The sequence below is a fragment of the Camelus ferus genome, chromosome 13 (genome assembly GCF_009834535.1).
Source record: "Camelus ferus isolate YT-003-E chromosome 13, BCGSAC_Cfer_1.0, whole genome shotgun sequence".
NCBI classification, from domain to species: domain Eukaryota; kingdom Metazoa; phylum Chordata; class Mammalia; order Artiodactyla; family Camelidae; genus Camelus; species Camelus ferus.
The window spans coordinates 29,595,311-29,611,450 of NC_045708.1; the positions used below are offsets into that span (position 1 = coordinate 29,595,311).

The 16,140-nt window shown below is 54.8% G+C and overlaps 1 protein-coding gene across 1 annotated transcript; it reads right to left on the bottom strand.

Annotated features, from left to right (window-relative positions):
- Nucleotides 1-2,770: 2,770 nt before the first annotated feature.
- On the bottom strand, nt 2,771-8,383 carry EDN2 (endothelin 2). Its single transcript, XM_006174520.3, has 5 exons — nt 8,243-8,383; nt 7,723-7,885; nt 6,079-6,201; nt 5,038-5,136; nt 2,771-3,501 (listed from the first exon to the last, which is right to left on the bottom strand). The coding sequence occupies exons 1-5, from the start codon at nt 8,304-8,306 to the stop codon at nt 3,408-3,410; spliced, it is 543 nt and encodes a 180-aa protein (XP_006174582.1). The 5' UTR covers nt 8,307-8,383; the 3' UTR covers nt 2,771-3,407.
- Between the last annotated feature and the right edge of the window lie 7,757 nt (nt 8,384-16,140).

A 16,140-nucleotide genomic window follows, 5' to 3' on the forward strand; every position in this document is an offset into this window, starting at 1 on the left:
TTTGACTCAGAAAGCCTTGATAAAATCTGTTAAGTATTTATGGAAAAGGCAGAAAAAGGGGGGTGGGGTGGGGGGGTGGGATTTTGTCCCACAAAATCCAGACAAACTTCCCCAAATGTTGACATCTTTCTTCCCAGGGTTCAATCTCACTTAGCAGTGGCTTTTCATAAATTTTCTTCTGCTTCTTCCAAACTCTATTGCACCTCCCCTGACAATTCTGGGACCCCAGCTACCAGGAATGTGGTCTAGAAGCAGGCTCAGACTTTGGGGGCACATGACCCTTGACCCTACAAACTTCTCATCTTGGGAGAGAGGCAGGACTGGAGGAGGGCTAGAGCAGGACCCCCTAAAGTACAGGGCCCAAGCCAGAGGCCCCCATTTCCTGGGACTAAGAATCAGGGGTCTGTGGCATCGCCCTGCCTTTGGCTGCTTCCCTGGCCTCCTCTCCTCCCTTTAATCATCTCTGTCACTTAATCATTTGAGTCACCGATCTCTGAACTCTGGCCAGGGCAGTGAATGCCTACTTCTCTGAGCCTCTGACACACCCTCAACCTCCATTCCTCTGCCTGGCCTCCATCACACCTGCCATCCTCGGGTTGCCCCACTCAGCTGCCTATCTTGGCCATTGGCTGTTGCTTTAGGATTTCCAAGAAGTCAGGGTCATTTTGGAAGGGTTGCTGGGCTGCCAGGGAGTGAGGTTCCCCTGGCCTCAGGCTCAGCTGAGATTTGAGAGGTGTGCTGTGGCCGGGGCTATGGGAGGAAGTAAGTGACTGGGCCAGCCCCATCACCCAACCCTCACGGCCCAGGATGGACCCCTAAGAACCTGTGGTGAACTTGCTTCCCTGCCTCCTGTCCCCTCATTCACTCTTGCACTGTGTGGCCCTCTGCATTTTTCCAAAGCCCAGCTCTTACCAGGTCCTTACTGCTCCCAGACATTTTGTGGGTTCAAGAGAGAAAGTCCATGCTCCTTACTTTGTTGTTGTTGTTTTTTTTAATCTCTTCTATTTTTTTGTTTAATTAAAAAATGATTTGGGGGGTGATTAGATTTATTATTTATTTTTTAACAAAGGTACTGGGGATTGAGCCCAGGACCTCATGCATGCTAAGCATGCGCTCTACCACCGAGCTATGCTCTCTTGCCAGGCTCCTTACTTTGGCCTCCAGGTGTTCTGGCTTCATCTCCTGCCACTCTCCTCCCACCATGCTCCAGCCATCTGGGGTCCTCTGTGGGAAACGCCTTTGTCACCTCCACTGCCAAGCCTTTACCTTTCCTGTCTCCTCTGTCTGGAGCTCCCTCTTCACTTTCTTCCCATTTATTTGAGTCTTACTCCTCTTTGAGGCTATGGGAGTAGTGTCTTGTTCTTGAGTCTTTCTCTGACCAGTCCTCTCCACCCTGGCCCCAACTCAGGTCCCATAGCCTGTGCCCATCCCCCTCATGACATCATCACCACTGATGGCCTGATAAACAGCCTCTGCCTCTTTTCAGGCCCAGGACTGAGCCCAGCACCGTAACATCCATTTGGTGTTCACCCCAGCTCTACAAGGCGGGGACTATTGTTTTCCATTTTATAGTTGAAAAAACCAAGTCTCAGAAAGAGGAAGAGATTTGCTCAATGTCATACTGCAGTGGTCATCCATGAATTCTATCAGCAAATAGTTATTAAATACATACATGCATGTGTACTATAGACCCTGATCCTGATGCTGCCACTTGCTTGCTGTGTGGCCTTAGGTAAGTCAGTTGCCTTCTCTGTGCATTAGTTCCCTCATCTGTAAAATGGGGATAATTAAAGTACCTGTAGCATAGGATTGTTGAGAGGATGAAATGAGTTAATTTGGGTAAAGTGCCATTATACAGTAGGGGTTTAATATGTGCCAACATGTTATTCTTCCATGAGGGAGTCAGGGCTGGCCTCATAGACAATGCAGGATTAAAGGAGGGTATAAATAATTATTTTTTCAATAGTTGGCTCAGGCCACAGCTTGCCATTCTCAGCATAGCCCACGGGGGTGGGGGTGGGGGAAGGGAACAGCTTGCTTGCAGGGGGTTTGGCGGAAATGGAGGGTGTGGGTCTGGGCAAGCTGCCAGCAGGGGTGGCCTTGGTGTCTGGCTATCCTGGGACTCAGGTGGGCTGCTTCTTGGGCTTTGGCAGGATTGGCCAACCTGGTCCTAGAGCCCTGGGCTTCTTCAGTCAGAGAAGTATTGAGTCTCCCATCAGGGTCCTGTTCAAAGCCCAGGGTGCCAAGCCTCGAGCTGAGCCATGCTGGGGCCACCAGGGAGGGTGAGGGACAAAGGCCAAGCTGTGGCTTCACTACAATGCCCATCACTGGCTGCTAGGGCTGCACACAGCCTCAGAGTCCATTCAACCCCAGTTCTCACTGGATAGATTTGTTCCAGGCATCGTGGGTGGCCCCTGCCGGGACAGCACAACCAGAACAGAAGTGGGTCATGGCCCTCCCATGGGCTTGGCTCCTTCCAAACATGCTCTTGGGGAAGGCCTGGGCATTGGTTACTGGCCTGATGGAAACAGGTCCCAGAACCCTGGATATCAAAGCTGCAAATATTTGTCCTGGCATGAGAGGCAAAAGCCCAGAGAGGGTGTGTTAGCAGCCAGAGATGCCCAGCAGGGGCATGGGGGAAAGGAACTCAGGGCTCCAGCCACCTGCCCCCAGCCCTTTTCTTCCTCTTCCTGTGTTCTCTTAACTTCCAAGTAGCCCCTTTTGGAGAAGTGCCTCCCATCCCTGCCTCAGCCAAGACAAAATACCAGAGTACCATTTCATTGTTTATTACAAACACAAATTGGCAGGTAAGTAACTGAGAGTCTAAAAAAATACATTAAAATAAATAATCAAAATTTTCCAAGTTCTTAAAGCAAATAAGTTATATACAGACAAGTGAAGGAGAGTAGGCCCATCTCACCAGGAGTGTCCCCAGGGTAAAAGGGTACAAGGACTCTGGGGAGGGAGAGCTGGAGGGGACAGATGGGGGCCGACTGGGACATCAGACCCCGGCAGACCCATCCAGCCTCCAGGGCAGGCGTAGGTGGGAGCAACCACCACTGCACATCACTCCTGGTTTGCGGCCAACAGACACGACACCTCTCCGGACGTGGCCTCCAGGCTGGTGCACGCCCCACACGTTCCTTTCAGCAGGGCTATGGGGCCAGGGCCAGCGTGAGAGGCCGCTCTGCAGCCTGGGGGCTGAAGGCTTTCCTGGGCAGTGTGAGGGCACTGAGCTGCCTTGAAGGAGGCTCCTTCTCCAGGGTGAGGAGGCCGGAGCTCGCACCAATCCCGGCAGGTGGGTTTTCTGGCCCAGGAAACAGATGGAGGGTCTCCAAGCACTGGGATGCCCCTCTCCTCCCATCTCCACTCAGGCTTCCTTCCCAAAGTTCCTCCAGTTTCCAGAACTATCTCTTCCTCCACCTGGAGTGTGTAGGCCTGGGCTCCCTCATTCCCTCTGGCTGTTGCCTAGCAAAATGGATCTTGGCAGCAGAAATATCCCTGGAATTGAAGAGAGGTCAGTTTAGCATCTCAGGAGATATGGACCACCTGAGAGTTCCCTGTAAGAGGCGCAGTAATAAGGGCTGGATCCCTTCCTCATGGCTGTAGGGTCAGAGGGTGGCCACAGCTGACCCTGAAAACAAGGTCAGGTCTACACATCAGGGATAGGCCACACCAGGCCTGGAAGCTTCTCTGCCCATAGGGGCTTTGACAAAATCGATGTTCAGCATCCAGTACCATCAAAGCGACCAGACGGCCCAGGGGGTCTCCCCTGACCTGCCTTCCCACTCCCATACCGCTGTCCAGACTTCCAGGCTGTTTACCTTCTGCCCACTCAAACTCCACCTCCCAAATTTCCCATTCTGCAAGGTCCAGCTCAAGGTGGTCCCACCTGGACATATATGGGTCCTAGCTGCCCTCTGACTCTGGCTGAGACCCTGGCTGGGACTCTGGGGTCATCCAGGTGGCCTCACCCTGGCTCAAGTCGTTTTAGCCTGCAAGCTGGGAGGCTGGCTTTGGTTCCCAGCAAGGGTCTCAACTTCTCTGAGCCCCCTTCTTGGTCCATATAATAAAACAGGCCTGAACTGGTGTGATGATGAGTCCAGGTTAGCAAAGCACTCTCTTTGCCTGCTATGAAATGCAACGCACTTGCAAAGTCCTATCTTGAATATTTTTCATCCTAAGACAGTTCCTAAGTATATGGTGGGTCCTGCCTATCCCCCTCTCCTGCCTTTTCTCCTCTGTTTCTGTCTCCTCACGAAGATGGGAGTCCCTGAGGGGCCAGGCTGGGCCCTGGCGCTGGCCAGTCCTGAGGAGCCCTTAGGGATAAAGGCGGGATGGCTAAGATCTCCCAATCTCTCATACGCCAGGCACATCATGTATGTCAACCCGTCTCACCTACAATAAACCCCTGAGATGGATGGCACTGTTGTCCCTGCTTCACAAATAGGACCTGGAAGCCCAGAGAAGTCAAGTGACAAGACCAAGGTCACAAAGTTTGTTCGTGGCAGGGCTGGGGTTCAAATAAGGGAGTTCTGGCCCAGGAGCTGATCCTTTAGCCACTGTGCTGCATGGCTGGATGTGGGGTTTCTGGTGTTAAGTCAGTTGGGTTGGACAGACGTTCACAGGTACCTCCTATGTGCTGAGCCTCAAGCTGAGCCATGCTGGGGCCACCAGGGAGGCGTTCCATTCTGGGACACGAGGAGGTAGCAGGCCCGGTAGTCGGCCCCTCTGGACCCCACGTGTGGGAGATGCTTGATTCAGACACGGCCTGAATGAATGCCTGTGGACCTTCCACGGTCACAAGCTCTCACCCCCACCCCCTAGAAAAGTCTACTTCCAGGCCTGGTCATAACAAAGAGCATAGCAGTTAAGAACAAGGCTCTGGAGTCAACCAGGTGCCACACTGCCTGTGTGACCTCGGGCAAACACCTTCGCTCCTCTGAGGTTCACATGGCTGCCCCATGGGGAACCGTGGAGGGGTCCCCATATGGAGAAAAAGGGAAACGTGTGAGGTATACAGGAGGTGCCCCTCACCTCAGCTGCTGAAGAAGCTCGCCAGCTGGGGCCCATGTCTTGCTGGCCTGGAACACATCTGCAGGGGACCCACTGCCTGGGACTGCCATGGCTTCAGTCCTGAATGAACAGAATTAGGGCCCAAGTGAGGGGCTGTCCAGGGCTCCAAGGCCAGCTGGCTGCAGGCCCGGCCCAGCCCCCTCCCCACTCCTACCCGCCCTCAGAAGCAGATCCATTTCCACCCTGTGCACCTGGCACCCCTCCTTTCCCAGATGGGGTGGGGACAGAGGAAACTGAGCTACCGGGAATGTGTTCTTAGCCTCAGAAAGAGGCGGCTGAGGGGCCAGCCTTCCCAGAATCCAGCCACCTGCAGCTGAGCCTAGCCCTTTGCAGGGGAAACTGAGGCAGGGTTGGAGCCATAACTGGAGTCCTGAGGAGGAGTTTCTCATAAACCATCATGGGAACAGGAGGCTGGGGATTGTGAAGCCAGTTTCTGCTTTCCCATATGCTCCAAAAAGAGGAGGGAAGGAACACTTTCCCACCCCTTTGACAGATGAGAAAACTGAGGCCCAGAGAGTTGAGAGACTTGACAAAGGCCCCCAGCAGCTCTGTGACCACTCTGGGATGGTGCCGTGGATGTTACTTCACCAAGAAAGCTCTCAAGTCCCCTGAGCCTCAGGTGCAAACTCAATGCCCCATGGACAAGGCTGAAGGCCCAGCTCTCTGTCTGACTAGCTGTGTGGCCTGACAGGAGGAGTCCTGTCCCCTCTATGGGCCTGAGCTGCCTCAGCTGTCACCTGGGGAGAACTCTTCCTGCCCAAGAGTGAGGATGTAATGTTCTCAGAAGCCCCCAGGGCTGGGCAGAGTTGGGGACTCAGGGGGACCGGTTCCCTGCAGGACGGGATGGTGCCCAATGACACAGGGCAACCTAAAGGCCCCTGGGACCCTGCCTTCCGCTATTTACCCACTCTGCCCTTCTGCTGGCCTCCCCACACCCTGCTATGCAGGGCAGACCCAGGCCCGCAGCCACCTCTGACCCCTGCAGGCTGGGTGCCCACTCACCAGGGCCTTCCATGGCAGAAGGTGGCACAGGCGGGGTCCCTGGCACTGAAGCATTCACAGCGCCTTGGCAGAGAGCGGCGCCGGCGTCTTGGCGGGTTTCCCAGGCCGTAAGGAGCTGTCTGTCTGTGGGCGGGCAGCCAGCAAGGTAGTAGTGTAGGGTGGAGAGAGAGAGAGAGAAAGAGAGAGAGAGATTAGATAAACCAGGACCATCGGCAAGCTGGGACTGTCCACACTGCACACTGGGATGGCCACCCATGTCACCAGCATGACAGTAAAAGGTAACCAGCCCCTGACCTCAAGAAGACCCACCACAGCCTCCTCCTTAGGTGCCCCGCAGCCCAGGACAAGACCCTTCCCCTCTCTGGGCCTCTGCTTCCCCTCACCCACACCCTACCCCAACTCCCCCCGCACTGCTCAGTAAGACTCCCAGCACGGGGAGGAGGGTGTGGGAGCTATGCTCCCTCCCCATGTGGGGAGTCCTCCCTGCTCCTCCCCACTCCGAGACAGGAACTTGGGCTGGTGGAGCCAGGCTAGTCCCCCTGTTCTCAGAGAAGACCCTCAGCTTGTCCTGCAGGAGGGGCAGAAATGCCATCTCACAGAAGTAAACACACAGGCTCACAGGCTCACTGTTAAGCTGCCCCTACCTGGTCACCACTTGCCTGGAAGGGTGACAAATGTTTCTTAGGGCTTTGACTTAAAAATGATGGGGGTGTGTGTGTGTGCATGTGTGCATGTGTATGTGTGTGTGAAATCGGCTGAGACTGATTTCAGATTTAGTCTGGCCCAGGTGAGCCATGGGCAGGGCAGGGATCCTGTGGCCAGTTGGATCAGCACCTTCAGGTGCCAGAGCTAATTTTAGACGATGTGGTTGGAGCTGTAATGACTCCAGGTAGACCCAGCACGCAGGGACTGGCAGGGTTCCCGCCCTGAGCCAGTGTTTGGATGCGGATTAGCTCCACATACGCTTACGTGCCGGGCTTCTCTTGTCTCTTGCAATTTGGGGAAGGAAAAAAAAAACACAGAAACTTCAACTTAAAGTATGCAGTGGCCCGGAGGCAGTACGGGTGCAGACAGAACAGAAAGCACTGGGCCCCCACTCCAGCTCTGCCAGGTGACATGGGGCAGATTTCTCGTCTGTCATTTGGGGACAACAACAGTACCTGCCTCATGGGGAGGATGGGGGACTCATGAGAGATGCCAACACACAAGCAGTGCTTGGCATAGGGCCTGGTGCAGTCAAGACACGGGTGTTGAATTGTATTATTCTTGGAAGATCACGAAGAGGCAGCATGGGCAGAGCCGCTGTGAGCTCTGGCATACTCAGACTAGGATGGAGTCTTCATCTACCATTTACTCCTTCCTGTGTGGTCTTGGGAAAGGCACCTAACCTCTCTGAGCCTCAGTACCCTGATCTGGGAAACGGAGTCAGCACATTCTAGCAGGCTACTGTGAGGATTCTCAAGGGACAGCCCTGTCTATTGCTCAGGCAGCTCCCACGTGGGAGTTGAAGCCATAACTGATAGCTATTGCTTTTAGTCCAATGCCTTCAGGGAGAGCTGCCTTGTGCCGGGGGCTCCCCGGCATGCCAGCAGCCCCCTACGCCCAGCCCCGGCAGCCCCACCTGGATCCCCACGGTACACTCACCCGGGAGTGTTCACCCAGATGATGTCCAGGTGGCAAAAGTAGACGCACTCCTTGTCGAGCCAGGAGCTGCAGGAGCAACGGCGAGGCCGCAGGTGGGAGCCTCGGGCACGGGGCGAGGGTGCTGGCTGCTCTGGAGTTGGGGTGGCAGCGACTTGGCTCTTGCCTGCATGCACAGGAGGGAGAGAGAGGTGGAGAGGTGGGTCAGGGCGCCTGGCACAGCTGGGATGGGGGGACCCGCTGGGCTCCTCCCCTTGCATAATTGAGGAAGCTGGCAATCTCATTGCTCAGGAGCTCCAGGCCAGCCTGGGGAAGCCCCAGCAGCTCTGGGTGGGAAGGACCAGCAGCTGCTCTGCGCCTGCAGCACCTCTAATTGTACAGCCCCCTGCAGCTACGGCTGCCGCTGAGCTAGACTCCTGCCCCTGTGTGCCCCCAGCTGACTTGAGGGGCATGGCAGCCTCAGGGGAGAGAGAGATGGACAGACTCTGGGGCTGCTGCAGCAGAAGCAAGGGTGGGGGCTTACCTTCGTGCAGGGCCATGAGCAGGGCTAGAGCGATGGAGCACCAGGCGGTGGGCACGGCAACCATGGTGGTGGTGGAGCGTGCAGGCTGAACCGGAGCAGGGAGCGTGCCTGTTGCCAGCGTCTTGCTACCAAGCTGAGCTGATAGCTCATTGCCTCGGTGCCCTGGCTGCCTCTTATAACACCAAGTGCGCCCCGCCCCTGCCCGTCCAGCCCTGCCCCGCTGCACCGGTGGGCCGGGAGCCAGGGACACCGCCTCCTCCCAGGGCGCCTGGCCCGCCCTAGCCTCCGCGGTGGGGGGGATGAGGGGAGGGGAGAATGAGGCGGGGAGGGAAGGCCCCTGCTCCTCCCTCTGTGCCTAGAACACCTCCCGGAGTCCCCAGGCTCCTCTGCAGCCCCCAGGGATCCCTCCCAGTCCTGATGGACTTCCTCAAGTCGTCCCCCAAGTACCCCCAAGCCCCCTCCCCTCACTGGCTGAGCCACAGGTCTTGCCCTGAGCTGAGAATTTAGAGGGAGAGGTTGCATGATTAAAACCCTCCCTTTCCTTGGAGGAGACCCTGACTTCCTGCCTGCCTACAGCTAACCCGGAGGAGGGTGTCCCTTCTATGGTTTGGGAGGTAAAAGACCTGCTTAAGGCTGAGTAGCCTTGGGCAAGTCAGAGGCCTCTCTGGGCCTGTTTCCTTCAGTTAAAGAAACAGCTCTGACCAGCCTGCAGCTGCCTCCTCCCTGCTTACCCAGGAGGTGCTCCTCTTTCATTCTTGCCCCCCTCCCCACCTCCAAGGCCTGGAGACAGGAGTTCTGGTCCCCTTTAGAACCTATTCAGCTGAGCAGCCAAGGCCAAGGACATCCCTCCTGGGCCTCAGTTTCCTTGTTTGCAAAACAAAGCCAAAATAGGGAGTTCTTAATCTGTTCAGCTCACAGGCTCCCTTGACACTAAGAACAGGGCTTCAGAGCTCTTTCCAGAAAGATGTCCCCGTGGGCACACACACAAAGCGCCTAGGAAGGCCTCTCATCTTGGACATGACAGGATAACTTGGTTCACCTTTGTGACTACTTTCCGCAAAAAAAGGCAAGATGGTGAGGACGCTCTGGTGGCTAGCAGTCTGCTCCTGTCCTTCTGCTGGCTCAGAGGCTGGGCCGTGCTGACACAAGAGCAGGGATGCTCTGGTGCTGAGCTCAGAAGCTCATGGCACAGGAAGTCGGTTTCTGCTCCTGCCCAAGCCTGGCTCAGAGTCCACCCTTCTCAAGGACCCTGTCTCCTGGCGCCCAAGGAAAGGCCCTTTCATTTCTCTGAACTCCCTGAACCCATGCTCTCATGCCTGACTCATGACATTGGGCTTATCTCCTCGACAATCCTGAAGTCCAGAACTCCGGAGAGGGCCAACCCAGAGCCTGCCTCGCACCGGGTAGGGGTCTCTGAGTGAGTGCTTCTCTGAGGGAGGGGGAATGAATGAATAAAGGCCTGGCTTTGAACCGTGGACATTAGATCCTCAGGAACCCAGGCTGCTCAAGTTTCAGTTTCTGTGTTCAGCAGTGCTTTTATCATTAGACATTGAGGGAAGGGGAAATAGATGATCATGAAGAAACAGGCAGTTTTGTTTCCTCCAAGGGTGTGTGCACGTGTGCGCGCGTGTATACGTGCGATCCTGATCCCAGCAGAGCAGAACAGAACCGGACAAAGGAGGGAGACACCCTCAGCGATCCCTTCGACCCCCAGGCTGCCTCAGGCTGCAGGGGAAGCAGGAACAAACCTACCGTGTGCTCAGAGCACATCAACTCCTCTCCTTCACAGCCCCAGGAGGCAGCTGCTCTCATCTGGGTATCAGCTCCACCTCTGCCCAGAGAAGATGGAGACTCTGAGAGGAGCATTGCTGGGCCAAGGTCACACAGCTGGCATTGGAACGTCAATCTTGGTCTCTTCAGCAAACCAAACCACAGTGACTCCCTGTCCAGTGCTCAAGCCCTCCCCCGCATGGTGCCTCTCTAAGAATTTAGAAGAGTATTTCTGGAACGAGGTGAGCAATGCTCCTCGTCATTTCTATGATCCTCAGAGAGAATATAAATACGGAGTTAAGCAGGGTTAGGGTGGGGGTGGGGGGAGAGGATTCAAGCTACTGAACCGTGAAGAGAAGACAGAGGAAAAGCAGGTCAGCGGGGAGAAGGAGGGGGTTGGGGAGGGGAGGGAAACAAACTGGGAAGCTGATAAAAGCAGGTAGGGAGAGAGAACGCACCAGGAAGCAGAGCGCAGCGAGAAAGAAAGAACTCGAATTTGAGAAAGTAAAAGAGAAAGACCATCGGAGTGAGAGCAAAGGTTCTAACATGTCTAATCTTTACACAAATGCAAAGAGCCTGGCCAGGACAATAGGCAACCAGAGGCTCTGAGTCTGCAAAACATAATAGAAGAATTAAAAGGGCCAGAAGACAAGATCCCTCCCTGGCGTGAATAGAGGATGACGACAGGGCAGGGGCCACCGCCTGGCCCCGCAGGGTCAGCTCGGGAAGCTGCGCCCGATTGCAGTTTCCCCCCTTCCCTGCCTTCAGCTCGAGCAGGGCAAGCAGGGCTCTGGTGAAATGGAAAGGCCTGGCCTGGGAACCTGGACGAGCCCTGGTCTTGGCTGGTGGCGGTAGGGGGAGTCGGGTGGAAGGGAGGCGGGGAGGGAAAGCCTTCCCGAAACAGTTCCCCACCACCCCCTACTCTGGCAAGAGCTGGTTTCCAGGTAGAGAAAATTAAGCTGAGTTAAAAATAGCCAGCCCCAGCCCCCTAGGTCTCTTAGCCTGGACCCCGACAGTCCCCTCTCTGTGTCCTGGCTGGCCTGGCTTGCATGGGCCTCCAACTCCACTGCTCTGGCTCCTACTAAATGCCCCAGCCAGCTGCTCTGCAGCCATGCCTCAACCTGAGCTGGCCCTGCTACCTACCTGGGCAGCTAAAGGCTGAAGTTCGAGGGGCAAGGATTCATGGAAGGTCGCCCCATCAGAAGTCGGAAGGAATGGTTTTGCACACAAAATAATTTACTCCACTTAATGCCTGGCACCAGCCCATTTCAAGAAGGAGAGATTTGTGGAGAGGGCAGGTTGGTAGGAGAGGGCAGTTAGAGTGGATTTCTAGGTGAGACATGGCGCTAGGAAGTGTCCTCTAGAAATTCTCTCTGGGCTTCACTCTTATTTGATAGATGAGATAACTGAGGTCCAAGAGGAGAAGCAACTTGCTCAAGACAGTGATGGTCTGGACACATTCTCTTGGCTACGAATCCAGCCCCACCCTTTCTGTACACCAGTGAGGCTCTGAGGCTCCCAGGGGTCCAAGCTGAGCCCAGGACCCTGGATCGCTTTGGGAAGGGCTGTCAGGAAGGACTCCACTGGCAGGAAGGCCAGGGCACTGGGAGAAAGCTAGGCTAGCTTCCTGTGGACTTGAAATCTCCCTTGATCACCCCTGCACTGAGAGTACATATGGTTCCATCAAACAGCTGTCCTGCTGTGTGTGATGAAAGTTGCATGGGTGTGAGTATGAAATGTCCTTGTGATGCTATCTGGCAGGGCAGGAACTGGTGCCTGGTGATGCAAGAGTAGTAAGTTTTGGTCCCAACTTTGCTGTTCATGCTGTGTGTCCTTGGGTAAGTCCTTTCCTTTCCCTGGTTCTCTGGACAGCTTGCCTGCCTTCCCATTGACAGCGAAGGGCACTCTCAGCTCTGAAAGACTGTGATATGCAGAATCAATCTGCCCGGAGTTTCCAGCTCCCCAAATGCAAGCCCTGCAGACTCAGTGACAGCATCACTATCGCTCTTGCTCCCAGCTTGGAACCCTCAGCTCTCTTACCTCTGGAAAACCAATCACTTCCCTGTTGCCACCTGACCCTACCAGGTTTCAGGAAGTTCTGTTTGCAGCCTCAGTGGAAGGGACACAGAGTCTTACTTGCGGGCACATACCGTGCAGGCAGCTTAGCAGAGCGAGCAGCTGGGCAGATGGGGCTGGCTGCGGAGATGTCTGAAGCCTGCTGGGAATGGGGGGCTGGGGAGGGTTCGGCCCTGGAGCTAGCCTGGGTGGACGATTTAGGGACTGAGGGGAAGGTCAGACGTTCCCATTGTCACCTGTCCTCAAGTTATGTCCCCACGGCTGTGGGTCAGGATTGCCCCCACTCGGGCCTGGGACCACTCAGCCTCAGGGCCTCTTTCTGGTGGGTGGTCTGGGCCTCCTGCCATGGGCCACAGCTCACCCTGAGCCAGCAGGGCCTGCCACCGCCCCCGGAATTGTCCCCACACTGGGTCTTTGCAAGGGCAGTCTCTGCCCTGCGGGACCAGCGCCCCTGGTCTCTGTGGCTCCCCTCAGAGGACGCTCCCTGCCTAGTTCTCCTCCTCCTTCCAGCTCAGCTCATTGGGAAGATGTATATCTCCCACATAAACTGTACTTTTAAAGGAATAATTAATGTGCCCTGTCTGTTGTTAATCTAAGGGTAGTCAGAACAGGCTCAGCCCATAGAACTGCTGGAATTTCAGCCAAAAGCAGACATCGTTAAGTCAAGGCACCCTTGTCAAGAGGTATGAGTCCTGCTGGACTTTTGGAAATAAGAAACGAACCCAAGGACTAAGCAATCAAGATGGAAATCTCTGGACTCAAAGTTTTGGAGTTATCTCCAAGATGCTCAGGGCCCAATTCCCTAGTGGGGTAAATGTGCACATAGTGAGCACTTATTATATTCCAAGCTCTGTGTTAAGCGATAGACATAGATTACCTTCATTAACTGTCGTAACACACCAAAGGGTGGGTACTATAATTAGTCCCTATTTTATAAATGAGGAAACTGAGGCTCATGACTTGCCCAGTGTCAGACAGCTAGAAAGTGGCAGAGCCAAGACTGGAAGGCAGATCTGTGTAACTCTGAAGCCCTAACCCTGAGCCCTGTGTGCCTCGTCGCTGACCCTGTCTGATTGCCCTTAGATTAATAACAGACAGGGCACATGAATTATTCCTTTAAAAGTACAGCCCATGAGGGGCCCCCTGGCAGCAACTCTTCTCCAGGGGTCACCTCTTTGCACCTAACCAGGCTGAGAACCCTGTGCAGTCTGGGCAGGTGGGAAGTCCAGGAACAGACCTGCATCCATGAGAGGGCCTCACTCCCACAGCAAAAACAGCACATTGCCTGTGCCTGTGAGGACAGGGCTGAGGCCTGGTCACGGCCCTTAGGTAGGTGTGGGCAGTCCATATTTACTTCACTCTCACCAAAAGGCAGGGTCAGAACTTTTCCCTTTTACTCATTTGCTATGGGGCCAACAGCCTATATCACATATATCCAACGATCTCCCATCTATTCACTTACTCTCCCATCCATCCATCCATCCATCCATCCATCCATCCATCAATCTGTTCAACCTCCCATGTCCCTACCCATCCATCCATCCTTCCTTCTATCTGTCCATCCATTCATCCATTATCTAGCCTTTTAGCCATCCTTCCATCCATACATCTACACAACCAGTCTCCTTCCTCCACATATCCATCCTCCTTCATGACAGATGTGGTTAGAGAGATTAGAGAGGTCAAAAAAACAATGAAGGCATGTGACACTTGTCCTGGAAACATCTGGTTATTTCCTGGGAAGAGATATGTCTCCCCATTGAGACATGGTCTTCTCTGGAATCCCCACCCCAGAACCCAGCACAAGCCTGGGCACATGGTCCGTGGCCAACACTGGAGCGAACGCACAAGATGGCTTTATCTCACCAGACAAAGCCTGCTTTGCAGAGACACCTCTTCTGATGAGGAAAGTTTAGGTCCCTTTTTCTTCCTGATACTATCTTCAAAATTCTCCAGTGATGAAGACTTGACATAATCTTTAAGAGAAAAGACAAGTAGCCAGAGAGGGAAGGCCCTTGGCCTATACCAGGGAGGAGGAACAGCCCGCCAGCGGTCACCCTGCCAGGCCTGGATCCTAGGAACCAAGAATGCCTGGACTCTCCTCTCGGAGGCCTAGGACCCTGCACTTGGAGGGGCTGGAACCCCAGGCTTCTTCTCCATCTGCCACCACCAGCCAAGACATGCAGCTGGTAGTTTTTCAGAGTCACACCCACCCTGTTGCCTAGAACCCATATTTTCCAGGGCGCACCCAGCACCCCACCAGAAGGCTGTCTTTCCCCTCTGGGAAGGGGTGAGCCACCAGGAGGCTGGGCCATGCAGAAGTACAGTGCTTCGTTCTTTGTTTAAGTGTCAGCTAAAAATAAGTGCCTGGTGCCTTTATCATCAGGCTGCTGAAGCCCAGGGTTCCCGCTGTGGTTCCAGGCCAATATTCCTGAGCAGAAGTGTGCCTGGGGTACCTCCTTGCCTAAAGGCCTTGGCCCTCCTTCCCGGCTCCTGGGAATCCTGAGCCATGAATGACCCAGGAGGGGCACTACTGGCTGGCCAGCAGGAGGGCGGTCAGGAGCTGAAGCTGCTGCCAGGGCCTGGCTCAGGGTGTGGGGGTGAGTCAGGGGCCAGCCCACCCCGGGAACCTCTAAGGCTTGGTGGATCTGGCTCCCAGCTTCAAAGCCCCGTGACTCAAGCTTGAATTTCCCCCCTCCCCTCTGTGGACACGTGCCCATCCCTGTGTCAGGCTAGAAGTAGTGCAGGGGAGGGGTGGCTGGTCTGGGTTCTGGTTTTGTTGTTCACCAACCACATGACCAAAGGGCACACCACAGTTTGATCTTCCTGAGTGTCAGAGGCCCTATCCATCAGAAGCCTCTAAGAGTAAAAATCCTACCTCACAGCAGCTGGGAGGCTTTGCGGCAGATCCCATGGAAGGTTTGGCCTGTTGCCTGGCACAGGGGGATTCTGTCGGCCAGCCTCTGTCCTCCCTTCCTCACCCTGGGCTGCAGGGTGTGTGTGGACATCCTCCTGGAAAGGAGTGTGTGTGTGTGTGTGTGTGTGTGTGTGTGTGTGTGTTGGGGGGTGGTAGTAGAAATTGTACATCTGCATGCCTTGGGCCAGATGCACCATGAGTAGGCCTTCCACTGCCCTGGGTCACATAGCCCCTCCACAGGTCACCCACAGCCACCCTGCTGGCTCCACTCACCTATATTTGCTTTGGCACACCACACGAGGCCACACCAGACAAGAAGTGTGTTGAGATCAGAGCTGCCTTCCTATGAAAACCAGGCTTCAGCTGGAAGTCTGCAGCCAGGACTGGGCCTGGTGTTAGAGTGAAGCATCTTGTTGAGCCCAAATGCCCACCCTGGCATTGGGCCTGCCTAGGGTCTAACTTGGAGCTATCTTTCCTTCCTCATCTCACCAGTGCCAACCTAGGCGCCCATGGCTTTGGCCTCCCAGCCCCTGGTGTCTGTTACTCCTTGGATACGCTGCACATCTTTCTGGCCTCCCTGACTTTGTGTAAGCTGGGGCCTCCCCTTCTCCTTCCATTCTTACTTGACTTATTCTGCCCGTCCTCAAGGCCCACCACAAACGTTACCTCCCTCAGGAAGCCTTCCCAACGCCATCTGAGACACGATTTCTAACTCACCTCTGAACACCCTCATCATTCTCACTCATAGCCACCTCTGGCTAGGCCTAATCTTGTGTCTTCATGGGCTGACTAGTGTCTAAGGGCTCTGATTCTGGTGTCAGGCCCACCTCTCATCCCATCACCCTTTCCTTTTTCTTTGAGCCCCAATTTCCTCACCTATAAAATGGGTATGAATCATGGCAACAGGCTGTGTAAAGATTAAATGAGAGCTCAATCAGTAAGCCATTGTCATTTTGATTACGTCTAATTACAGAGCATGGCCACACTCCTGCTCTCACTTAATCCTTACAGCATAACCCTTCGAGGTATGTCAATGTGTCCATCTTCAGACTCGACTTCAGACTCTGAGAAGTTTGAGAGCTTGACCTGTGATGGTAGAGGTTCAGACCCAGGTCTGTCTGACCTTGGGGTCAGT